Raw genomic sequence first — 25,792 nt, forward strand, 5'->3', positions numbered from 1 at the left:
TCTTTCTAGTGGGTGCTCTCGGTCCTTTTTTCCTTTTGTATGAGTTACCCAAACTTCTTCATTATTATGTAGCTGTCCACAGCACCTAGTTTCTTAGTTGCATCATCATCATCATCATCATCGCAATGTTTAAAAGGGCTGCCAGTCAGCGTTTAACAATTCCAGGAACTGGCTGTCAGCCTCAGTATGTATTCTTTGGGGTTGCCGATATTGCTATTTTAAGGTTGTTATTGTTGATATTTAGAGTTCTGTTGTTGCTGTTTTTGCTATTATCAGAAAACATTGTTATTATTGTAATGGGGAAGGCTTTCTCCCCAATCCTAGCTACTGAGGCAAGCACCTGGTTGTAGCTGCAGAGAGAAAAAGAGGGAATGCACTCTGCACATGTTCAGAGGCACTCCCCCACCCTCATTTGTTTGAAGCCTAAACTCTCAGGAAAGCTTTTATTTCCTCTATGGTCTCTTCCCTGGCCTCAGCACAGAGAGGGAGGAACACTGCCACTTTGTACATGCTCAGAGGCACCAAAAAGCAGGCTGCGATGCAACATCATGCTCCTGACTTGAGCATTGCTAGGAAGACGGTCTCAAATATTAAGTTATATTTAATATTACAAATTAATATTGAATACTATATATATTAAATTAATTTTAATTATACACGGGTGTGGGGGGGAAACCGCTACGCGCGAGAGGCTAACGCGCCTGCGCGGCTAAAAACCGGGATCAATTGAGAGAGAGGGAGGAGGCTTAGAGAGACGCTCGCGCTGATTGGCCCGCGGCGTTCCTTCGTCCCTCCTACAGCGCCTTTTCTCCCGTCTCCGTGACGCACAATGTGAGTGCCCGGGACCGGAAGTGACGTCGAACGCGGGACACCCTACCGACCCTTATCTGAGTTAGAAATAAATATAAATATATATATTCGTCGATAATATTATTTATACAGAGTTGGATATATAATATCCTAGATTATTTCATGATGTATTTCTTCTGCCTTTCTCCTCACTCACCCTACTTCCGCCCTCTTTAAATATGGCGCTGATGCTTCACGTCGGGGGGATGCTGGCAGTTTTGTTCCGCCTCGACGTCTAAAAACCGACGGCTAGCCGCGCTTTGACCGGTTCCTAGCTTCCCCCAAACTGGGAGGCGCCGAGGGTGACTGTTTTTATGACTTGGAGCGCGTTGTTCCGCCCGGAACCAAGATGGCCGAAGGAGGCCACGCGTTGTCCTCACCGTACGCAACATCCGGCTCAGAACGGAAGTGGGCTGCGGGAGGTCATCGTGGCTGAGGAGGAGGAAGAGGGGGGAGTGTCTGCGCCAAGATGGCGGCCGGTCCCATCTCGGAGAGGAACCAAGGTAACGGGATTCATCCCAGGGGGGAGGCAGGGAGCCAAGGAGGGGGGCCTGCTCCCTCCCCCGGGGGGGGGCAGGCTGCTGCAGGTGGTGGTGGTGGTGGTGGTGAGACTATTATGGGCTACATCGCCCCCTCCCTCCATTCCTGGGCAGGGAGAACCATGGAGGGGTCTTGGAAGTGGGGGAGAAATTGAGGCTTCCTTCTTTATTGGGGAGGGGGGAAAGGGGGCTAGTCGGCTTCCTCTGGATGGTGGTGGGCCCAGGATTTGGGCGCTTCTCCTGCCCCCCTTGTCGTCCCCCACCCCAATTGTACATGCTGTTTATTACCATGCATTGAAGGGTCCCAGATCCTGGCTGTAGCTGTGTGTTTCCCCCCCTCTTATTCTCATTAATGTACATGCTGTTATCTCTGTGTATTTGCTACTTATTCATGCAGTGTCATGTAAAAGCCGTCTCTAAGAGGGCCTTCTCAGTGGTGGCCCCCCAGCTGCGGAACGATCTCCCCGACGAGGCTCGCCTGGCGCCAACATTGTTATATTTTCGGTGCCAAGTCAACACTTTTCTCCCAGGCATTGAACAGCATATGTTGAGTTTTTAACTGACCCAGAATAGTGGTTTTAAATGGATATTGCATGTAATCTATTCCTGCCCTCCTTGCCCCCCCCCTCACTTGAACGTGGTCGTTATTATCGGGCATTGGAGGGTGGGTTAGGGTCCCACTCAAAATCTGGGTGGGTTGGGGGTCCCTGATTCTGGCTGTAGCTATTTTTCTTATTATCATTAATGTTGTATATACTGTTATCTCTATGTATCGGTTATGTATTTATGTGTAATATTTAAGGACTGCTTAATGTAAAAGCCGTCTCTAAGCAGTTAACATTTAAATAGGTCCTCTGAGCGACGTCCGGGAATGATTTAGCCACCCCCGTGTTGGTCTCTCTTTGGAAGAGTTTTTGGATCTATGCTAGTCCAGTGAAGGGTTCTCTGTGTAACCGAGGAGGGTTTTTCCCCTCTCTGTTGCAGATGCCACCGTGTACGTTGGAGGCCTGGACGAAAAGGTCAGCGAGCCTCTGCTGTGGGAGCTGTTCCTCCAGGCAGGCCCTGTCGTTAACACCCACATGCCCAAAGACAGAGTCACCGGCCAGCATCAAGGTAAGCGATGCCAGCACCATGGGCATGGAATAGAGCCAGCGTTTTCCTTTTGCGTGTGCTGGATTTGTGCCCCACAGTATATCTTACTTTGGGGCTGATGTGGGGTAGGACTTCTGCTTGTGAGCCTGAGGGTCCACGTTCAGCCTAGAAGTGAAGTCCAGCTTGCTTTTGTGAATCTGGGTTGTGTCTCTAGTCACGTGTCAATTTCAATTAGGATTGACATGCTCGTCAATAATTATGATAGATCCAGGCTTTAAAAGGTTACACGAGATCTTGTAAATTCATTGACTTGTTTTTTTAAAGGCATTTATAGAGATGTAAAATTTCCAGAAATTTTGAAGCCATGGAAAAAAACCTGTTTTTTTGTGGGGGGAAACGGAAATTTTCGGAAATTGAAATCATGCAGTATTAGCACTTTTTACAGATTGAAAGTCACTTTGTTGCTTTAGCAACAAAAAATGTAATTATGTCCAAGATGGTTTGGCATAAAATTATTACATTTGGTATATTAAAAGTACAGTGTTTTTAAACAATTATTACAAATTGAATTTACTTTTTTTAAAACTTATTTTGGAGCCAGTGTAGCGTAGTGGCTAGAGTGTCAGACTGGGAGTTGGGAGATCCGGGTTCTAGTCCCCACTTGGCCATGGAAATCCACTGGGTGACTTTGGGCCAGTCACAGACTCTCAGCCCAACTCACCTCACAGGGTTGTTGTTGTGAGGATAAAAATGGAGGGGAGGAGGATTATGTATACCGCCTTATTTTATTTATTTATTAATTACATTTCTGTACCGCCCAATAGCGGGAGCTCTCTGGGCGATTCGATGCTGTACATAGTTTTTAGAAATCATTTGGAGAAGTAAATATCTGAGCACCTTGTCTTAAACATTTTATTCATCATGCTAAAATTAAACATCCCATAATCCATTTCTTCATTTTTTTTTCAATTTTTCCGGGTTTTTTTCCCAGCCTTCACATCTCTACATGTATATCCTTCATAACATTTATCCCAGGGCAGTTTACAGTGCCAATTAAAGCTAAAAGTGGCTTTATATGGCTCGGGTCCAGGTTATCTGAAAGGCCGTATTCTCCCTTATGAGCCTGCCCGTGCTTTAAGATCTTCTGGGGAAGCCCTTCTTTCAGTCCCACCGACTTCCCAGGCGCGCTTGGTGGGAACCTGGGAGAGGGCCTTCTCGGTGGCTGCTCCGGTGCTCTGGAACTCTCTTCCCGGGGAAGCTAGGCTGCCTCCCTCCTTGATGGGCTTTCGGAAGCAGGCAAAAACTTGTTTGTTCCAGCAGGCCTTTGGAGAGTAATCTGGTCCTCCATCTCTGTTAAGGACTTGTAAAATTGTCGTGTATTTTAAACGTTTATGTTTTAATATTGTAATTTTTTTTGTACATTTCTTTTCCTAGGTTTAAAATGTATGTTTTAAATTCTGTAAGGTCGCCTTGAGGCCCCGTATTGGGCAAAAGGCGGGATACAAATAATAATAATTGAACCGTAAGAGATGGTGGCAGTAGGCTATACCTCACAACCTGGTTGTCTCCTTTCAGGCTATGGATTTGTGGAGTTCCTCAGCGAGGAGGATGCCGACTACGCCATCAAAATCATGAACATGATCAAACTCTACGGCAAGCCGATCCGCGTCAACAAGGCCTCAGCCCACAACAAGAACCTGGATGTGGGAGCCAACATCTTCATCGGCAACCTGGACCCAGAGATAGACGAGAAGCTGCTCTACGATACGTTCAGCGCCTTTGGGGTCATCCTGCAGACCCCCAAGATCATGCGTGACCCCGACACGGGCAACTCCAAGGGTTACGCCTTCATCAACTTTGCCAGCTTCGACGCCTCCGATGCTGCCATCGAGGCCATGAACGGACAGTACCTGTGCAACCGCCCCATCACCGTCTCCTACGCCTTTAAGAAGGACTCCAAGGGCGAGCGGCACGGCTCAGCTGCTGAGCGTCTCCTGGCTGCTCAGAACCCCCTCTCGCAGGCCGACCGGCCTCACCAGCTCTTTGCAGATGCTCCTCCTCCGCCGTCAGTGCCCACCCCGGTCGTTACCACTTTGGGACCAGGGGTCACCCCGCCAGGTACGCAGATGCTTCTGCTGCGATTGGCATACTAACCTCCCGTGTGTGTGTTTTGCAAACTTTAGCCAGCATACTTAAAGTTTCAGTTGATAATAGTGGGGGATGATTTTACCTGGCGAGGCTGAGAGTTAAGGGGCACGGTTGCTGCTTTTGTTTCCAATGTGTTGCTATGAAAGGTGCGTGCTTACGTAAATATCAGAGGGAAGCCTTTCTAACAATGAGTGGTAGTTTTGTTTGTAAAATCACAAGTCGCTTTGTTCTACCTTCAGTATCTCTAAGCTCTCTGCGTTTTTTCACGACAGGCATCCCACCACCTGGGTCTTTTCCTCCGCCGGTGCCGCCGCCAGGAGCCATGCCCCCAGGGATGCCTCCAGCTATGCCGCCCCCGCCCATGCCGCCAGGCGCTGGTGCCCCGGGGCCCCCTTCTGGAGGTGCTCCCGGTGGGGCGCACCCTCCCCACCCGCACCCTTTCCCTCCCGGTGGGATGCATCCAGGTACGTGTCATGCCTTGGGCATCTTCTGCCTTCTCTACGGAAGATCGCTACTCCCTCCATTGCTAAGGAAACCAGCTTCCTGTTTAGGACACTGTCGCTGAATTTCATTAGGCGAGTCTGCCTGTGTTCTGACCAGCTAGGCTTTCCCCATTCCCCAAATGGTCTGAGGAGGAGGAGGAGGAGGAGGAGGAGGAGGAGGAGGCAGGCAGCAGCTGAGGAGATACGGGCCGGGAGACCTGAGCTCCTGCCTCTGTGAGTGTGTCAGACTGGCCTGCATGGGGAGGGCATGTTGATTGGCTGATTCCAGTGAAGAATTGTAGGTAGCAGGTGCAGAAATGCAGCTGGAGTGAGAAGATGAAGGTTTGGAGAGTTGCTGGAGGTTCCGTGCCGTAAACGACCACCCCAGCCTCTGTAGCAGCTGCCTCTTCTTGCTGGGATCCTGTCTGAAAAGACACGCAGGTAACTGCTCTTGTGTTGTTTTCCCCCTCCAGGAATGCCTCAAATGCAGGTGCACCATGGTATGCCCGGCATGGGCCCCCATCACCCGGGGCCGCCGGGAGCAGGAGGCCAGCCGCCCCCCCGCCCTCCTCCAGGCATGCCCCACCCGGGGCCCCCACCCATGGGCATGCCACCCAGGGGACCCCACTTCGGATCACCAATGGGTAAGTGGGAGCCGGACTCGGGCGTGGGGTGTTTGGGCATAGTCTTCCTTCGTTTCTGTGGGGGTTTGTTTGTGAATAGCCTAACGATGAGCTTTCTCCCCTCTCCCAGTCTCGCTAAATACTTGGTGCCCCCGGCCAAACTTCTGAGGGATTCCTCCGGCTTTTAATTTCCCCCCTAATTGCTGCCCACGTGTATAGGGTGCATAAGCAACCTTTGAAAAGCTTTCGTGGGAACCGTAGGAGAGTTTGCTCCGTTTTGTCACGTACGGCAGTTGAACGTACCACATAGAGGCCGCTGGTTTTATATACACTGTGGAAGTTCTTGCAACAGTCGTCGTTCGTGAGACTTTCTAGGATCTTTCCTTCCCACCAAAACAAGGAAATCTCAAGGAGAATTTCCCCGAACTTCCCAAAATGTGTGTGTGTGTGTGTGTGTGAGGTTTCTTTCTGTCCTTCAGCCTGGTCCTTTTGCTGGGAGGAGGAGGAGGAGAGGGGGGCGGGGGGATTGCCTTTCTGCAATGTCAGTAGCTGCTTCTGGAATCCATCTCATGTTTATGCATCTTATTCCTCCAGGTCACCCCGGCCCCATGCCCCCCCACGGGATGCGTGGGCCGCCTCCCTTGATGCCACCCCACGGATACAACGGCCCCCCGCGCCCACCTCCCTATGGCTACCAGCGAATCCCTCTTCCGCCTCGCCCCGCCCAGCGACCCATGGTGCCTCCCCGGGGGCCCATGCGGGGGCCCCTCCCGCCATAGACAACGGAACGCCACCGGCCAGCATCGAAAAGGGACTTCCAGCCGTGGATTCCGCGGATTGGTCCCTTTCTGCTTCTCTTTGGACAAACATTCCGACCAGGCGCGTCTCACTTCCCTGTGTGGAAAAAACCTCTGCCATCTGCTTTAGCCCCTTCAAGGTTTTGCTCGTCTTTATTTTTATTTTATTTTTAGCTCTCTGTAGCCTCCAACAAGGTGAACACGTTCCTAAATGCATTTTTTTAAAAGAAAAATTATTCTTCTTTGTTAAACCCAACTTAGAAATGTGGTTTGCAAATAAATGTTTGCAAAGATTCTCCTTGGAATGCTTTTCTGACGGCTTCCTGCCACCAGGCTCCTTCTGTGGATTCAGTGTCCTCTGTGGATAGGTGGGGGTCCGTAATTACGTCCCATAGCAGCCTGGTATTGGTGGTTGGGGGTGGGTGTTGCCATTCTGGACGTTTCAGCCTTCAAATTTCTTGAAATAAACCATTGCTTGTATTTGGGGCACGTTACGTTGAAAACCACTCACCTCTCAAACACGCAAACCAGCAGTATACAACATGGCAAAGGTTCGGAAGTTCTCTGCTCGGGGAGGCCAGGCCCCTGAGTTTGCACAGATCAGGTAAACCTGCAGTGAGCTGTTAGGGCCCAGAAGGCCTGACCCCTGACGACGGGGAATCCCTATCGGCCGCTGGCTTTCAGGGGGGAACCTTGGATTCTGCAGGCCACTGGGGCCAGGTTGGCAGACTCTCCAAACCTTTGAACATAGAGTGGGGTGGGCTTTCCCCCTCAGCCCTAGATGAGTGCTTGCCTTTGTCGTGAGATATGGGCTCCACAGAGTGTGTCCTTCCCCATCCCAATCCCACCAAGCTAAATCAAAAGCAGATTCCAGAGGAGCAGACCGGTCTCCCAGCTTCCACCTCATCTCCCCCCCCACCCCGGTGCTCCCTTCTTTCCACCTTATGGCCCAAAGGTCAGTGCTCAGGCTGCTGCTGTAAGAGGCGTTTTCACTCTGTCCCTTTGGCTCCATGCTTCTCCCGCCTCAAGTGGTCCAGCAGCCATTTCAAGCTCTAGGCGAACGCTGCTCCCCTTGCCTGGGTTGGTCTGAGGCTGAATGCCAGCTCTGCCACAGCTTCCCTCCCAAACCCCAGATGCGGGACCGTCCCCACCGACGTAAATGCAGTCAGCATCCTCAAAGGGAGGTGGCGAGCGCAGAACGACAGTCCTTTGTTCTCTTGAAGGCTTCCTGCGAAAGCCTGAGGCAGAAGAAGGCTGCAGAGATCTGTGTTAGGTGGTGCATTAAGGCCTCCGACCATTGTAGAAGGGGAAATGCTGGGCTGCCCCTTTCTGGGGCTGTGTCAAGATTTCAACCTGTCTCAGGTCCAGTTGCCTCTCCCACCGCCTTCTGTTAGGGCCTTTCCCCACACCCACCCTGGCATCTGCCAGTACAGGACTTCCATAACCCAAGAGCCTGAGGTTTCTGATGGCAACGACTGAAGAGAAGTTGGTATCTGGTTAGGCCTCATCTAGAGTATTGCGTCCAGTTCTGAGCTCCACAATTCAAGAAGGACACAGACAAGCTGCAGCAGGTTCAGAGGAGGGCAACCAGGATGATCAGGGGTCTGGAAACAAAGCCCTCTGAAGAGAGACTGAAAGAACTGGGCATGTTTAGCCTGTAGAAGAGAAGATTGAGGGGAGACATGAGAGAACTCTTCAAAGACTTAAAAGGTTGTCACACAGAGGAGGGCCAGGATCTCTTCTCGATCCTCCCAGAGTGCAGGACACGGAACAAAGGGCTCAAGTTAAAGGAAGCCAGATTCCAGCTGGACATCAGGAAAAACTTCCTGACTGTTAGAGCAGTACGACAATGGAACCAGTGAGCTAGGGAGGTTGTGGCCTCTCCCACACTAGAGGCCTTCAAGAGGCAGCAGGGCACCCATCTGTCAGGGATGTTTTAGGGTGGATTCCTGCATTGAGCCGGGGGTTGGACTCGATGGCCTCGTAGGCCCCTTCCAACTCTGCTATGATTCTATGATCTGATCCTTGGACCTTCACCCATGCGGCCCTCCACCTTGGATCCCACAACCTTTCCTTTTGATCCCTATGAGGCATCACGACCCCCTTGATTCGGAGGAGTGGACCTCAGACCCCTCCACTGAGCAGGGAGTGCCTAAGGAGCATTCCCCAACCAGTTCCTTGTTCCACAGACCCTTGCTACCTAGAAGGAGCCAGCAACTGTGGGAAAAGGGCACTGGGCATTTAAAACCCAGGTGGCACATGTGAGGAGGCGGAGCTCCCACGAGGCTCCTCCTAGGCCGGCTATATAAACCTGCCAGTTGCTCTCAGCCAGTGCTGGGCTAACTGGCCAGGACTCTAGCTGCAGGATTGCTCTCCGTGGTCCTGGACTCATTCCCAGTCCTGGTGGTGCTGGCCGTGGTACTAAGCGCTCCTGTTTCATTTGCCTGCCCTGCCTGATCCATCATCAGGAGCAGAGAATGGAGGAATCCCTGTTGGAATCGGACAAGGGTGTTTTCATATTGTATTTTACATTATGCTTTTAGACTGGCTGTTTTATATTTCGAATGGTTTTCGTGGTTTTAATTTTTGTAAACTGCCCAGAAAGCTTCGGCTCTTAAGCGGTATAAAAATGCAACAAATAAATAAATAAAATAAAGGTTAGGCCTCACACACGGGAGGAGGAGAAGCACGATCCATTGATGGAGTCAGGTGAGACACGCCAGGTGCTGCTAGGATTGGTTTTCTTAAAAGCAGAGAATTTATCAAGATATTTTTAAATGCCATGTTTTTCTCCCAAGCATGAGACCCCCAAAGCATCTTAACCAAGTTTTAAAAGAAAACCAATAAAGTACCAGCGTTCACTTGAAGAGAGAGAGAAAAGAGTAAATAGTGAATTTAAAAGAGCAACAATGAAGAACAGCGTAAGAATAGCCGTGCTGGATGAGTCCAAAGGCCTCCCTAGGCCAGCCGTCTGCTCCTTCTGGCAAGCAGATGCCTTTGGGAAACCCACAAGCATAATCCTCAGGAAGGATACTGGAAGGAAAATGTCCTGAGTGGTCATGAGCCTTCTCCTCCATGACTTTGACCAAGCCCCACTGAATGCCCTCCAAGTTGGTGGCCATCGCTACATCCTGTGGTGGCAAAACCCATTGTTTAACTGCGCTGTGTGAAGAAGCCCTTCCTTTGATCTGCAACATGCATTCACCAGTTTCCTGGCTAGCACATTCAGTGTGATCAGGTGGGAACTGATAATTATGCAGGCATTTGAATTTTGATTTTTTTTTATTTAAAGAACAACCTACAAAGGGAAATTCAACACCTTCCTTGACAGCCAGGGTGGCTGTGTTTAGACTTAATGTAAAGACCCCTTTTCCTTTCTCGTCTTCAAAGTCTCCATTTTAAAGGTTTGAAAAGATGTTGCCTTTCACGTCTTTTAAGGGCATCAGTTGTTTCCTGGGGATGGGAAGTAAGACGGGAACCTCATTCTCAGCATTCTGTTTCTAAAACTCCATCATCTTTCATATGTATATGAAGAACAAAATGAAACTCAAGAAGACATTTGGGGAATTAAGAGGAGTGTAAACCAGATACAAAAGTGCAAGAAGAAAGAGATGTTGTGACCTTCTTGCTTGCCCCTAAGTGTCCATCATCTGATGAAGATTACCACCCCCACTCCCCATTTTCAGTGACCAACCCTGGGACTTCTATATTGATAGAATATAGGGCCAGGATCTCTTTTCAATCGTCCCAGAGTGCAGGACACGGAATAACGGGCTCAAGTTAAAGGAAGCCAGATTCCAGCTGGACATCAGGAAAAGCTTCCTGACTGTTAGAGCAGTACGACAATGGAACCAGTTACGAAGGGAGGTTGTGGGCTCTCCCACACTCGAGGCATTCAAGAGGCAGCTGGACAAGCATCTGTCAGGGATGCTTTAGGGTGGATTCCTGCATTGAGCAGGGGGTTGGACTCGATGGCCTTATAGGCCCCTTCCAACTCTACTATTCTATGATTCTAAGACGTGCTCAAGCCCTTTTGGAGGGTGGGTTCTAAATTTTAAGCTGTGTATCCTTTCTGTAGGAACCATGAGGCCCAGAAACTTGGCCCTTTCGGGAAATAATCATATCAGGCCCAGTGCTAGAAAGTTTGATAATGAAGCCCAGGGTTATATTTGTAGCAGTATATCTGACAGTGAAACAAAAAACCTAAATACAAGTGTCCTAATATATTTAGATTTATCATATTAAATAATTTAAATACGATATTTAAGAGTGCTAAGTTCATTGCCATCAATGCAGCATGCTGGCAGATGTGAACAGTCAACTTTTTTAGTGACTAGATATGATGTAGTCTTTAATATCTCCATAAATAGAATGGCAAGCAACTCTTTTTTTTAATGCACGAAAGCTGAAAATTAAAAAATTGGGCCTGGAAAATCCTGACTCCTCTCTGTCCAATAGCTATACCCCTGAACCAAATCTCCACCACAAGATGTTTTGGTATGTTTAATGGGAATAGTTTCTCATGTTTTGTAGGTTTTAATAATTTTGTTGTAAGGTGCCCTGGGTCTTTTTAAAGAGAGGCAACTAAATAATAAGAAATAATTTTATTGATTAACTCCCAATTACATAGAATTGCACTTTGGGTTCCTACCACTAGAGGTCATAGCTGAAAAATGAACACATTCTGGTCCTCTTGCTTCAGACACATGTGTCTAAGTGACAGAAGTTTGGGAAAGTGTGGTTTGGTGCTGGGGGCGTGGGGGGGGGGCAGAGAGAAAGCCCTCTTGCCTCCTGAGCACCTGGTTTCATTCCTTGCTCGGAAAACCTTCACTTCAGCCAAATTAAACCACACTCTGTATGTTCGACTTTGGACTTTTGGTTTATATCTGTCTATTAGATTTCCAGACCACCAAATAGCTGAAGCTCTCTCAATGGTTCATAACTGAAGTATTAAAACCACATTCTCTCTGTCTATCATAGAATCATAGAATAGCAGAGTTGGAAAGGGACTACAAGGCCATCGAGTCCAACCCCCTGCTCAATGCAGGAATCCATCCTAAAGCATCCCTGACAGGTGGTTGTCCAGGTGTCTCTTGAAGGCCTCTAGTGTGGGAGAGCCCACAACCTCCCTAGGTCACTGGTTCCGTTGTCGTACTGCTCTAACAGTCAGGAAGTTTTTCCTGATGTCCAGCTGGAATCTGGCTTCCTTTAACTTGAGCCCGTTATTCTGTGTCCTGCACTCTGGGACGATTGAGAAGAGATCCTGGCCCTATATTCTATCAATATAGAAGTCCCAGGGTTGGTCACTGAAAATGGGGAGTGGGGGTGGTGATCTCCGTCACATGATGGGCACTTAGGGGCAAGCAAGAAGGTCACAACAGTGCGTGGATGTCTTGATGTTGTCAGTCCATGAGTGACAAGGTGTCTCTCTGCTTGAAGTTGGATGTGGAGGAGTCAGAGTGAGCAGGCTCAGGAGTGCCTGTTCCCCAAGCTAGAGCTCCCTGATCTCGATCCCAAAGGCAGGAGAGAGTGAGTGGGTGTGATCCAGCATGGCAACCGTAAAGAAGCAGAATGGAAGCTTCCATGGGACCCGTGGGTGATGCCCCATCAGGCTTAAATCCATCGCCACGTCTCCCTCTTGCTGGTTGATCCAGGTGTGGGGGATGCTGCTGTGGTCCAGGATGGGGAAACCTCATGTACGTGGGCAGCTAAGCCATCATATTCATGGCCCAGGAGGACGTTGGGTGAGTGGTGAAGCAGCAGGTGTGAGCGATGAGAGACATGGCCTCCAGCAACCTCAGCACCTGCTGCATGTGTCACTTGGCCATGACTGGAGCGGCTCTCATAAAAGAGCAACTGAGAATAATACAGGTGTGTTGAGAGACCGGTGCCACTACCTTTCCCCTGCTGTGCTGGCCAGGTGTCGCCCAAGAACTTAGGGCCACTTCACCTGAACAGCCAACCCCACACAGGCTGCTGGGCACAGCATTTGTGCTGTTTCTCCGGCTTTTTGCGGAGCGGTGTTGGACCCATTTAGATTAACATGCATAGTTCCAGTCTTGCCATCTCAAAAGACGTGCCGGCAAATCAGAGACAGTATGAAAGAGGGCAGCGACAATGTTCATGGAGTTGGTGCATCTTCCTCTGCTAATAAATAATAAACTGCTTTTACTGCTTTTAAATTATATATTGTTTTAACTTGGAACATGGTTTACTTTGTTTTTAACTGTGCATATTTATTGTTTTATACTGTATGTTTTTATCTGTACGCCGCTCTGAGGTCTTAATGATATAGGGCGGGATATAAATGTTTTAAACAAATAAATAAATAATAGGAAGCATTGTTTTTAATTGATATTTTACTCTGTGTTTTGTTTCCCTGGCTTTCCTGACTGTTAGAGCAGTACGACACTGGAACCAGTGACCTAGGGAGGTGGTGGGCTGTCCCACACTAGAGGCCTTCAAGAGGCAGCTGGACAACCCTCTGTCAGGGATGCTTTAGGGTGGATTCCTGCATTGAGCAGGGGGTTGGACTAGATGGCCTTAGAGACCCCTTCCAACTCTACTAGGTGCCAACTCCTTGAACATTTTAGCTGCCCCTTTTTTGGCCTTGTACTCCAGCTCTTTCATCTTTAGCCACACAGGAGCAGATGTCGTATGTAGGGTGGCCCTATGGAAAGGAAGACAGGGCTCCTGTGTCTTTAACAGTTGTACAGAAAAGGGAATTTCAGCAGGTGTCCTTTGTACACGGGAAGCACCTGGTAGAATTCACTCTTCATCATTACAGTTAAAACGGCAGGATCCCTGCCCTCTTTTATATCTGGTCACTAGAACTATCTAAATTCGAAGTAGGAAACCAGATATTTTGGACTACAGCTTCCACAAACCCTGGCCGGCATGGCCGACAGTCAGGGATTATGTGAGTTGTAGTCCAAAAACATCTGGAGGGTGCCTCCCCTTGATAGGAATCCTAGTCTGCCCACCTATGGAGTTGGCAATACCTGGATATTTAGATGGCCTGATCCCCAGTAAAACAAAAACATTGCTCCATTCCAATTTCTCTGCTTCCTTTTGCAAATCATTTAAAGTGTATCACTAAACCTTTTGTTAGTGCTCTATACCTGATCCTCAAGCCTTCATAGCCATGACCGCACAGCCACGGGGCTTCCTGGTTTTTTTGCCTTGTAATTCTCAGATCTGCTTTCCTGCCTCCACCTCTGCCTCCCTTGCACGGTTGCCGTGCCAGTGAAAGCAGCCTGCCTCCACCTCTCGGGCCTTTCAGGGTGCTCTGCGTGTGCCGTTCTCTGTTCTGAGAACTCTAAATAACACACAACAAAACCTCTGAGAGCTGTTGCTGACAGTACAATGAGAAGCTGCTATTTGCATCTATTTCCTGCACGCTTTGCTTGAATTTCACAGCCAGCAGGAGTGACGTAAAAGCCTGCTGTTCTGAGAGATGGGTGTTTGTTTAGAGGATCAGAGCGAGAGGGATGTGGTGGAACAGGAGATTAATATATATATTTTAAAGACTTCCAGTGGTGGTTTATTTCTGCTCATCAGGTAGAATTGGATTGTACAAATGCAACAACGAGAATTATGTTCAGAATTCAAAGCATCCTGAGAATCTCTTTTTTTGTCCTCACCTTTAAAAAGAAAAAAAAAGTTTCTAGTCCTTACTGGCTTAAAGATAGGCTTGAAAGAGAGTAGACCATGGTTGGTGACATTTTGGAAAGTGAAGGGGATACTAAAGAGAAGACTCCTGCCATAGTACAAAGGGAGACTTTTAGCCCTCTAGCGTATCTCTTTTCTTCTCTCTGTGACTCATGAAACCAAAATAAACTATGCAAACTCTTTAAATACATTTCAACTGCGTTATCCATGCAGCTTCTCAGAATTAATTCTCACTTTCTGGGTTCGGAATTTTTGATCTCACCGTGTACACAGGTGTTTGCATACTCTGTGCTAGAATCGGTGTAAATGTCTGCTCAAATGTTTGCACAAGGAAAAGCCTGAACTCTAAAAGCAGAGATGGAATGATGAATAATTTGTACTATTTAACAAAATATAGTGTGTGTGTGTGTGTGTGTGTGTGTGTGTGTGTGTGTGTAAAGGACATAGAACCCCTCCCAAATCATTAGATACTTACAGGTGTTTTCCACACACTTTCAAGTCGCAAAGTCTTAAAACTTGCTTTTTTAATGAAAGCTCACATTCTTAAGAAGCCAAATTCTGTATCCAACCCCCATGTGCCTTTTTTGCTCTCCTGTGGAATTGGAATGGGAACTTCCAGGCTGGCTGGAACGCTGACCATGATTCCCCCACTTAAAGCCTGCAGCTTTTTGCTGCGAGGACCTGCTTGTCTGATAAGCTGCCTTGAATGCCATTTTTTTTTTTTTTTGGTAGAAAGGCGAAGTATAAATCAAATCAATAAATTAATGTAACTCTGCCCATACACCGAGCGCTTCTCTGTCACCAGCCTAGCCTCTCCAAGGATGAAGAACAGGAGTGCCTTTTTGTGCTGATGGCAGGGTTCCCATCTCGGCTTGCATCCCAGAACCTCTTTTTAGGAATTAAGTGCTGTCCGTCATTTCCTTGATTACATTCTGAGAACACGGTCAAAGAAAAATCATTTTAAAAAGAAGCAACTTCTAGGGTATGGTGGCATTCTAGTACCACCTTGAGACCCAGCATTGGGCAAAAGGCAGAATCAATAATAATAATAATAATAATAATAATAATAATAATAATAATAATAATAAATATCACAGCTACGATTTATGCCAGTTCTCTGGAGTTAACTTCTCGCACCCTACCTCCGCCCCACTGCTGTATTTGCAGCTTCAAGTCTTTGATTTGTTTACCATCCCCGGAGGGAGATTGGATCATCTCCATACCTAAGTTCTGCCCTTTTTTAATTTTATTATTAAAAAAAGCCATTCTAAAAAGGTAACTTCGATTGCAAATGGCGAAAGCTCGCCTGGGGATTCAAGAGCTGTGCTTTCCACTGTGTGTGTAATAAGGAATTCTACCGTCCACGCAGGGCCCATAATTGCTCACTTAATAGCTTTCTCTCTTGCTTAAGGAAAGGATCTTTCAAGAACGACCCTGGGAGAGGCGCCATTTGGCAGGGCTGGCTTGGCTGTCCACGAATCGAGGGTGCGGGAGCAGAGGAGGGAGTCCGTGTTGAACCAAGGAAGCGGCTTTGTGCCACACGCAACAGGGTTGGGTGCCATTAAAGGCAGTGGAGGGATGGTTCTGATCCACAAGGAACGCACTCCGCCTGGGAGATTCTCCTGTGCATGGCATCTCCCGTTCATTTCAGTGGGCCATGTGCAGGAGAATCTCCCAGGTGGACTGTGGGTGCCATTTTGGATTTTCCTTGGTCACCAATACAACCTGAGCCTGCCCTCTTTCGCCCACTCGCCCTTGGTCCATGTAGACCAGTATTGTCAGCACAGACTGGCAGCAGCGGCTCTCCAGGGTTTCAGGTGGGACTTTTCCCCAGCCCTACCGGGAGGTGCTGTCAGGGATTACCAGACCACTGAGCCACGGCCTCCTGGCCTCCTCTCGTGTTTTTAAAACCACTTGAACAGCTGCTCTTTGGCCCAGGGAGGACGCCTGCCTCCCTTCCGGTACGGTAGAGTGTACCACGTGAGTCTTTCTGGATCCTGGCCCTACGTCCTCCCCAGAAGCCCCACCCAACTCCAAAGCCACGTCCACATGTCTCACGTGCCCCAAGAAGCTTTGCCTATTTCCATCTGCCACACCGTCCCTTTCTTGCACCTCCAGCTGGGACCCTCTTTTCCCACCACCCCCCCGGGCCTCGGCTGTAAACGTGGACAGAGGTTTTTAAGAATGTGCAGCTGCTGTAAAGCCTCTTCCAATAGAGAGGCAAGAGCTTTGGATTCTGTTGATTGTTTCTGGCTCTGTAAACAATTTAAGAGCAAACAATCTCCCATTTTCTCCTGTTGTGCTTTAGAACCATGTTATTGGGGTAAGGGAGCCCTATTTTTTATTTTTGCTCTCAATGTTACTTCCTTTTTTAAAAGAGGTTTTTTTGGGGGGGCGTCTAATCTTTATTGATTTATGTTGGGCTACCCACCTCATTTTCAGGGGTGTGTGTGTAAAGTGATGGCAAAACTTTAGAAGCCAGAGAAAGCGCACGCCACTATGCTGCAAGGAGAAGGGTCCTGGGCTTGATGGTAAGTTCTAATCTTCCTTTTGTGTTTTGTTTTGTTTTGCAATTGGTTAAATTTATTACAAAACATTTCAAGGAAAACGTCACGCTGCATAAAGATATTAAACAAAGCCAGTGTGTATTTGTGGATGGACGTGTGCATTGATTGTGTATGTGTGCCTGTACATTCAATCTAGTTACCAGCCTTTAGTACAAACAGATGATGATGCCGCCTTCATTTTGGTCTCTTCAGGTATTTCCAGGTAGGAAATGAAAGGGACATGAGATGGTGAGGAAGTTATCTTGAACCTCCTGGGATTTCCTGTTTCAGAATCTACAGAAATGACTCTGGCCGAAGTCATGATGTCTCACATTTAGAAACCCAGGTTTGTGTCAACCGGTGAAACTGACAGAGTATTTCCATTTACTTGTCTGTCGAAGCCTAAACTGCAAAGCCAGGTCTTGAGAGAGCGCACATCTCGGTTCCAAGATATGTAGACGCACCAATTTCAGCTATTGGTATTGAAATGTAATAAATAAGTATTGCAGATTTCATTATGTTCCCCTATTGTGCGATCACCACGGTCCAAAGCTCTTGAGCTCAAGGGCAGGGGGAGTCCAACCTCACTCAGCCATCATCTTGACAACATTTTCGAAAATCTGCAGTGTTGAATTGTTCCCCCTGTTCTTGCGAGGTGATCAAGGAGGGCCCCGACCTCCATTCGATCTCCAAAGCCCCTGGCTGCAGGCTGGAGCATCCTCTTCCTGTCTCAACTTTCCTGGCATTTCAGAAGCACACAAAGCCTTCTTCGTGGTGGCACCTTGCTTGCAGAAAGCCCTCCCTGAAGGAGATGCACCAGGTTCCTTCTCTTGATAGCCACCGTGCTGTTTGGATGCAGTTTTGTGAGTCTTTTGTGTTCGGCACTTTATTGGAGTTGTGAGCATGATCATAGAATCATAGAATAGCAGAGTTGGAAGGGGCCTACAAGGCCATCGAGTCCAACCCCCTGCTCAACACAGGAATCCACCCTAAAGCATCCCTGACAAATGGTTGTCCAGCTGCCTCTTGAAGGCCTCTAGTGTGTGAGAGCCCACCACCTCCCTAGGTAACGGGTTCCATTGTCATACTGCTCTAACAGTCAGGAAGTTTTTCCTGATGTCCAGCCAGAATCTGCCTTTCTGTAACTTGAGCCTGTTATTCCATGTCCTGCACTCTGGGAGGATCGAGAAGAGATCCTGGCCCTCCTCTGTGTGACAACCTTTCAAGTATTTGAAGGGTGCTATCATGTCTCCTCTCAATCTTCTCTTCTCCAGGCTAAACATGCCCAGTTCTTCCAGTCTCTCCTCATAGCGCTTTGTTTCCAGACCCCTGATCATCCTGGCTGCCCTCCTCTGAACCCGCTCCAGCTTGTCTGCGTCCTTCTTGAATTGTGTAGCCCAGAACTGGACGCAATACTCTAGATGAGGCCTAACCAGGGCTGAATAGAGAGGAACCAGTACCTCACATGATTTGGAAGCTATACTTCTATTAATGATGAAAGTCAGAGTTGGGTTGCCATACTTGTGACGGATCCCTTGATTACTGGAATCTACCTGGGCGTGCAGGTTGAAACATCCAAGAGCAAAAAAAGGCTGTTATGACAACAAGGGTGACCCCGACAGCTCCTGCGCGTCTTGCAGTATGAAGGGATGGAAATGCAAACTTCTTTGTTGATTGGCTCTTGAAGGCTGCCTATCTTTTTGGAGGGATCTCCCTCCGTACAGCCAGCTGGAATGGTTGCTGCTGATGACTAATCTGGGTATTGTGTTCTCTGAATGTTGCTGAAGGTGGTGTGTGTGTGTGGCTTGCTTTTTAAAAAGAGAGCTGGCAGGAGGGGAGGATGGAAGGCATTGCGGCTGCTGTTGTAGGTGAAGAGGGGGGCAAACAGACTGTTGTTGCTCAGCGATGAGGGACATAGCACTCTGTGCATGCTCTGAGGCATCTTTCTTCATTCAGCATTGTTTATATCAATTTTCCCCAGCCTAGCCTCCTCCAGATGTATTGGGTGACAACTCCCATCATCCCCCACCAACATGGCCAGCAGCCACACTTCTTGAGGGCACCGTCGGAGAAGGCTGCTTTATCAGCCTTCTGATAAAGCTTTGTTCTTCTGTGAGCAAAGGGGTTGGTGCGAAATCGGCATAGTTCAGCCTTCCCCAACCTGCGACCCTCCAGCTATTTTGGATTTCAACTCCCACCAGCCCCAGCCGGCATGGCCAAGGGTCAAGAATCCTGGGAGTTGTAGTGCCTAACATCTGAAGGGCGACGGGTTGCGGAAACTCAGCCCAGTTAAGTGAGGAGCAGGCAGAAGCACAGCACCAAGCGAACATATGGTCCAGGGAGCGTCTTCTTTGACTTGTTCCACTGAATGTTGGGGGGGGGTTCCAGAGCCCCCCTAAGCTCACTTCATCAAGTCGTCCTGGGCTGGGCTGGGCTGGGCTGGTGGCTCCCTGCATCTGGCAGGGACCAATGTCCCAAGGTCAGAAGGCAATTGGAAAACAACCTTTTTTCCTCTTGTGGTGGTGGTGGTAGAGCTTTCTGACTCTCAGCTGGAAAGTGTGGTGGCCAGGCCACAGCAGACGGCGGCACCATCCAGATTCATAGAATCATAGAATAGCAGAATTGGAAGGGGCCTACAAGGCCATCGAGTCCAACCCCCTGCTCAATGCAGGAATCCACCCTAAAGCATCCCTGAATGCTGCCTCTTGAATGCCTCTAGTGTGGGAGAGCCCACCACCTCCCTAGGTCACTGGTTCCATTGTCGTACTGCTCTAACAGTCAGGAAGTTTTTCCTGATGTCCAGCCGGAATCTGGCTTCCTGTAACTTGAGCCCGTTATTCCGTGTCCCGCACTCTGGGAGGATCACTTGGAAGAGTGGATCCTGCAACCAGCCCCAGATGCCCTGATCCACCTACCCCACCCCTTGCGCACCCTTTTGTCCTGCAGTGGCATTCGGCCAGTTAGGTGCGTTGGATCAGTACCCTTTGCGGGCCCGGAAGCTTCTTTTGTTTCCTTTCCAAATCTTGTCAAAAAAAGAAGAAGGAAAAAACCCAAACTCAGATGAATTTGAACTCTGCCTACACCTAATCTTTTGCATTAAGGGCCAAACTCAACAGTGCTGACTCCAGGAATTTTCGAGCAAAAAGGTGGTGCGTGTGCGCGTGTGTGTGTGTGTGTTTTCTTTCCCCTTCTCACCTGTGAAAATCCATCTTCCTAGCAGCCACAGAGTCAGCTCAAACTGCCTAATAATACCATTAGTCACTTCTGCTTTCGTCGGCGGTGCATTTTGGCGAAAGGGGTTAAACTGAAATCCTGAGCTAGGAGCCTGGTCTCAGAACCGCCTTTCGCGCACGCCGGGTGGATGAGTGACCACTGCTAAGAGGCAGAGGGTCCCTTTCCCTCTCTCCTTAGCCCATTTTGGGGCGCTTCCCCGAACCCCCGGCTGTTTTTATTTCCCCCCTGCCGGGGATCGAGCGTGCCTCCCATCCCTTCCCTTCCGTGCCACAATGGACTCTCCCATCATTCAGTGAGCCTCTCGGAGGCTGCGGTGTTAATGCTCGCTTCTGGTCCTGTCCTGTATCTCCGTTGCAGCATCCTTCGGAGAGGAGCGCTTGAGAGCAGCTCTGGGTACCACAAGAGGTAAGCAAAGACAGCCGGTGCCTCTCTTTCTAGATGGGTGCCATTTCAGCCTCACCAGCCACATGGGGAGGGGGGGGGATGCTAGAGCCAGACCTCACCAAATTCCTCCCCTTGATGTGGCCATTTTGTCCTGGAAAACCTTGCCTTTGGCACTGGGCTTTCTCTTCTTCCTCCTGCCAGCATGTGTATTTTTCCTTCTCCAAGCATCTTTCATTTCCCTCGTCTTGCTCTGCTGGTCTGAAGCCATTGGGACTTCCTCGGCTTGGTCTCAATTTGCAGGAGGGTTATTTATATCGCTTTGGCAGCTGGCTTTTGCGAAGGGGAAAGAAATGTGCAAGGTTGAGGCGTGCGCCGAAAATAAAATGACCTTGGGGTGTTTGGATTGCGAATTTGGGGTTGTGCAGGATTCTTTAGCGCTACCCTGACGTTTCTGCTGTTTTCTTTTTCCAGGACCCACACAAATGATTTGAGGGGATGGGGGCAGTTGGGTTGGTTCTGATACCCCCCCCCCTTCAAACAAATATCTTTCTGAAGTACGTTGTCTGTGTGAACAAGGCAGCATGCTCTGTTTTGAGGAATTGCACCAATGAAAACCTGGCAGGAATGTCCAAGATTTAAATGTCCAAAATTAAAAATAATCTCCCCCCACCTTGGAGCAGGGTGGTGGGCTGTGGGGAGGGAATAGACGCTGGATTGTGTGGGAGGTGTTGAAGACGGCTTTGATTTCCTGCTTCCAGTGCCAGTTGCCTTATAAAAAAGAGGACTTTTGACATTTAGCAGTTGAAAATACAGATTAAAGGAGAGGTTGGGGATGGCGGCTTCTGTACCTTCCAAATTTCGAGACCCCCCTTCCTCTTTATTGACTGGAGACTAGTTTATCCCCAGAGGTTTTAGAATGGATGGTTTAAGGGATATATGTTTTCTGTGCTGACAAGGCAGAGATTTTCTGAAAGGGGGTCACAATGGTTTCTCCGTCACCATCATTCTCAGTTGCTCTGGATCTGTTCTAAGCTCAAGTCTCCTGTCTCCATAGTCTCCCCTCTCTTGCTCCTTACAGGTTCTCTCTCTCTCTCTCTCTCTCTCTCTTTTCTTTCTGTTTTGGCTGTGATGTTGGAAAAAGGTCATTAGGCTTCTAGACGAGATTGCTCTGTTCAAACGGCAACCCCCCACCCACCCACCCTGCAACTGGAAGAGGAGAGGAATTCTGTCTTTTTAAGCCATCAGGTTGAGGGGAGGGCGAGTGGGAAGGCGGCACTGCTACTTCCTAGTGTTTTTAATTTGCAATTTCAAAACAGTTCCTTCTCCGCCGAGTTGTTCATTACAGCATGATAAATAGCAAGGTGCTTTCTGGCGGTGTGTTTTTATCGGATGCCAGAGGGAGGATGCAAAAGATGTTTTCAGCTGGTTCGGCGGGTGACCTTGTCAGCTGAAAAACAGCCACCACCACCCCTCCAAAAAGAAGAAGACGCTTCTGTGCTTTTTCTCGCTTTCTTTATCTCTCTGTGTGTTGATTTAGATGTAACAGTGTAATGGGTGGGAAGAGCAGGAAGGAAGGAAAGTAATTGCGGGGGGGGGAGTTGGGGGCGGCTGTTTGCGAAAAGGCTTGGCCTGGCTTTGAAGGCCCGTTCGGAATCCTGAGTTGTGTGGTGGTGAACGGCAGCTGCGCAGGTGTGCTCTGCACATGCACTGAGATGCTCCGGCGTTCAGAATGGGTTTGGGGGCTAAAAGCAACCCCTGTGTTTGGTATTTATTCAGTCAGGGAATGTTGCTGAAATATACAGTAATATCCTGGTATGGTTCTGTGCGTGCGTGTTTAGAACCCCCTTCCCAGAGGGGTTCCATCACACGCTAGCATGCCTGTGGGATCGAGCTCTGGGTGGGGCTATGCAGATTTAAGGGGTGGGGCTATGCAGATTTAGGGGGTGGGGCTACGTAGAGAGTGGTTGGTTCAATTCTCAGTGGGCCCTTTTGAGTTATCTGGGGCTAAGACGATAGGATCCGTGGCACGGGATGGGAGAGCAAAGTGTGCGCCTTGGGCACTTTTGGCAATGGGCAGAATTTCCCAAACAATTGAGCTGCTGCCCCGGATCAGATTTTCTGATGCTTTTGATTTTCTGGGCTCCCTTTTCATCACGAGCCCAGCCGTTCAGATTTAGGTTTATAAGAAAACTTTGATCGTTGATTAATACATGCCTGTTGTTAGCGATGCAGGCAAGAACAGATGATTGGTTTTGCTCCCATTGACACATTCTGAAACTGGATTTGTACAATACATGACCCAGCGATAGGATCTGTGGCACACAAGGGCCAGGAATTTGGGAACAACGTGCAGAGTTCATCACCCAAAAAGAGGAGACTCGCCACCCCTCCGATTAACATAACATTTTCTGGAAGGAGGCCGGGGGCCGCCGCCCTTGCTAAAAGAACTGCATTGGCTTCCGTAAACTACTGGGCCAGGTTCAAGGTGTTGTTGCTATCCAGATTCAAAGGGTTAAGGAAAAAGACAATTTTAACAAGATTTTATCACATAAATACAATTCAACAACTGTATGAAACAATTAAAGTGCACTGGCATCTACTGTATACATCTGACTGCATTAATGTTATACAAGAATACCAAAAGAGAAATTAAAAAAGCAGGTCAAACGCGTTTCGACACCAGGGTGTCTTCTTCAGTGACCCCTGCAAAGATTGAAACATGCAAAAACACTCATTTAAAATACTATACTAAGGGTGAAGAGAATAGCAGAAAGATATGTAATCCAAATTGAGCCAAATATTTTAATGTAGAGGCCTAAACAATTTGGGGCCATGTTACCTTAGGAAGTGCTTCAGCCCTTATGTCACTTATTTATTTATTTATTTATTACATTTATTTATTACATGTCACTGCCCGGTCTCTGCAATCATCAGTGGAAGCACTTCTGAGGAGGCCACATAAATACCCCCAAGGTTGCAGTACAGCCTTGAGTGTTGCAGTACCCGCCCTTTGGGATGCTTCGCCTATATTGACATTAGAGAGGCCCCCACTGTCCTGGCTTTCCGACGTCTTCTGAAAACTCACCTCTTCACACGGGATTTCCTTGAAGGGCGGCCTAGCCAGCCGTGGTTTGGAGCACCCTTGAGAGTGTGAGGTTTTATCCCTGACTCGTTTTACTGTGCTGTTTTTTTATTGTGGTATTGGCTGCTGTTTTTATGCCACTGCATGTTACGTTCACCGCTTTGGTACCTCTGTGGAAAGCAGTCTATAAATTTGAATAATAATAATAAAAAATGTGATTGTAGAAATAATAACTATAAGTAGAAGTGCAACACCTGAAACCAGGTGAGATTAGGGCTGCTCAGACTGCTAACCGTGGATGGAAAATTGCAAGCCCTCTTCTGTTCTTTCTCTTTCTCCTTTCATCTTCAAAATAAGTGATGGCTGGGGTCAGCTCTTCAAAAAGAAAGCGTCTTCCAATAGAGGACTGTCCACTACTAGCTCTCCAAAATAAAGAACTGTCCTCTAAGTAGCACACCTGGCTGCCCTAACTATATGGCTACCTGTTGTCTTGACAGCAGGGGTACCAGCTTCCTCCTTTTTCCCTACCCATGATAGTGGAAGGGGTTACACAACCCCTTGCGCCCTGCCACGTGCAGGGATCTCTGCCATGTAGCCTCTCCTCTCCAGCATAATATTAACTAACATTTTGCTAGTTCTTATCAACCCTCAACATGCTGCTTATATGCTGTGAAGTTGACGATTCACTTCTACAACTTGAGATTAACATTTTCCTGCAAGGCGAGGTCAGTGTATCATTCCCATTTTACAGGTTGGGCAACCGAGGCTGACACAGGCAGAATGGGGGCCACTCTAGTGAGTCCGCGACGAAGGCTTGATTTGACTGCCGTTTCCCCCGGGTGGGGCTTAACTGGAGCCAAAAGCTTTCCAGCTTTGAGCCCTGGAATCTATTGCCAGGTTAAGTAACTATCATGAAAGGATTGTTTCTGAGCACATGCAGAGAGCATCTTCCCAATCGCAGCCAGCCCCTCCGTATCTTCAAGTCACAGGGTGTGGCTTACAGGCAGATGAACCTCAAACCTTCCCGCTACCACGTCTTTCTTTCAATTAATTCTAATTGCAGCTCTTAGGTTTACGAGGCAGCTGTGAATAACTACCTCTTGTGTTTTTGATGGATGCTTTTTATTGCAATACGTGAGAGTGACATTTGAGTGTGAGCCTTCTATGGGCTCCCTGCCTGGCTATATGGTGCGAACTCGTGTCTTTCTCGTTATCACTGGAGTCAGCGTTTTCTCCCTTTCATTTTCCTCCCCAAGGGGACCTCAATTTGCATTTTCAGTTATCTCTGCTTGCACTTTGCCATGGGTTTTTTTTAAAAAATCCATTTTATATATCCTTCAAGATCCATGAAAATGATCTCTTCTCTTTGCTAGACATTATTGTATGAATAGAGATATTTGATCTATGTTTTAGGGTTTTACTTCTGTAGGTTTAGCCATGGCTTTGCATTTTATCCTGCGGGGTTGTATAGGCCCTATTGTGATCAATAAACTTAGAGTCAATACCAAATGATAGTGGAAAACCAAGGAAACCTGAGCTTTTTAGATTTTGGGTTGTCCCCCTTAGCCACTGGCTACTGGAGGGGATAATTGTTGTAAAACAGCCTTTCCCTCCAGGTGTTCTGGACTACATCACCCATCATCCCTGACCATTGGCTATACTGGCTGAGTCTGATGGGATTTGTAATCTGGAAGTCACCAAGTTGAGGAAGACTGAACTATGCCAATTTAGCACCACTCCCCTGTCCACAGAAAAGGCGAGTTATAAATCAATCTTCCCCAAACTGGTGATGTGTGTGGCTACAATGCCCATCACCCCCAGCTTGGGGGAAGCTGGGCTAAAATTAGGGGAAAACTGTGTTGGGCTTGTGGCTCTCACGACCTCTCTCTTGCCCAATCATTAAAGCTTGCTTTCACCCTAAAAAGAATTTTTTATTTTTTTAAAAAAAAATGTTTATCTACATGTAAAGTGGACAAAGGGAGAGAAATTCCCCTGGAAGGAGAGTGCTGTAAAAATAAATAAGTAAATCTCTCCACGGAGTCTTCGCAGGTTGGGGACAGGGGCCACCAGAAACAACCGAACCCTGGGCTTCTCATTTGTAAGAAATTAAGCAAAATTAGTTTTGAGTGTGTTTTTCATAGAATCATAGAATAGTAGAGTTGGAAGGGGCCTACAAGGCCATCAAGTCCAACCCCCTGCTCAATACAGGAATCCACCCTAAAGCATCCCCGAAAGATGCTTGTCCAGCTGCCTCTTGAAGGCCTCTAGTGTGGGAGAGCCCACAACCTCACCAGGCAACTGATTCCATTGTCGTACTGCTCTAACAGTCAGGAAGTTTTTCCTGA

At 48.1% G+C, this 25,792-nt stretch overlaps 2 protein-coding genes across 2 annotated transcripts in view; both read left to right on the top strand.

Moving 5' to 3' along the window:
* LOC134412293 (serine/threonine-protein phosphatase 2A 56 kDa regulatory subunit beta isoform) overlaps window positions 1-25,792 on the top strand; it is a 328,596-nt gene that overhangs the window by 275,661 nt on the left and 27,143 nt on the right. The window lies entirely within an intron of this gene.
* SF3B4 (splicing factor 3b subunit 4) lies at window positions 1,261-6,825 on the top strand. The gene is made up of 6 exons (XM_063145608.1): window positions 1,261-1,352; window positions 2,373-2,501; window positions 4,056-4,598; window positions 4,901-5,092; window positions 5,584-5,754; window positions 6,328-6,825. Exons 1-6 carry the CDS (start codon window positions 1,319-1,321, stop codon window positions 6,510-6,512), a joined length of 1,254 nt encoding a protein of 417 aa, XP_063001678.1. The 5' UTR covers window positions 1,261-1,318; the 3' UTR covers window positions 6,513-6,825.

The sequence above is a fragment of the Elgaria multicarinata genome, chromosome 21 (genome assembly GCF_023053635.1).
Source record: "Elgaria multicarinata webbii isolate HBS135686 ecotype San Diego chromosome 21, rElgMul1.1.pri, whole genome shotgun sequence".
NCBI lineage: Eukaryota > Metazoa > Chordata > Lepidosauria > Squamata > Anguidae > Elgaria > Elgaria multicarinata.

Coding starts and splice junctions, on each gene's coding strand:
- SF3B4 (XM_063145608.1), top strand. CDS start 1,319: ATGGCGGCCGGTCCCATCTCGGAGAGGAACCAAG. Junction 2,502..4,055: donor AGTCACCGGCCAGCATCAAG/GTAAGCGATGCC, acceptor GTCTCCTTTCAG/GCTATGGATTTGTGGAGTTC. Junction 5,093..5,583: donor TCCCGGTGGGATGCATCCAG/GTACGTGTCATG, acceptor TTCCCCCTCCAG/GAATGCCTCAAATGCAGGTG.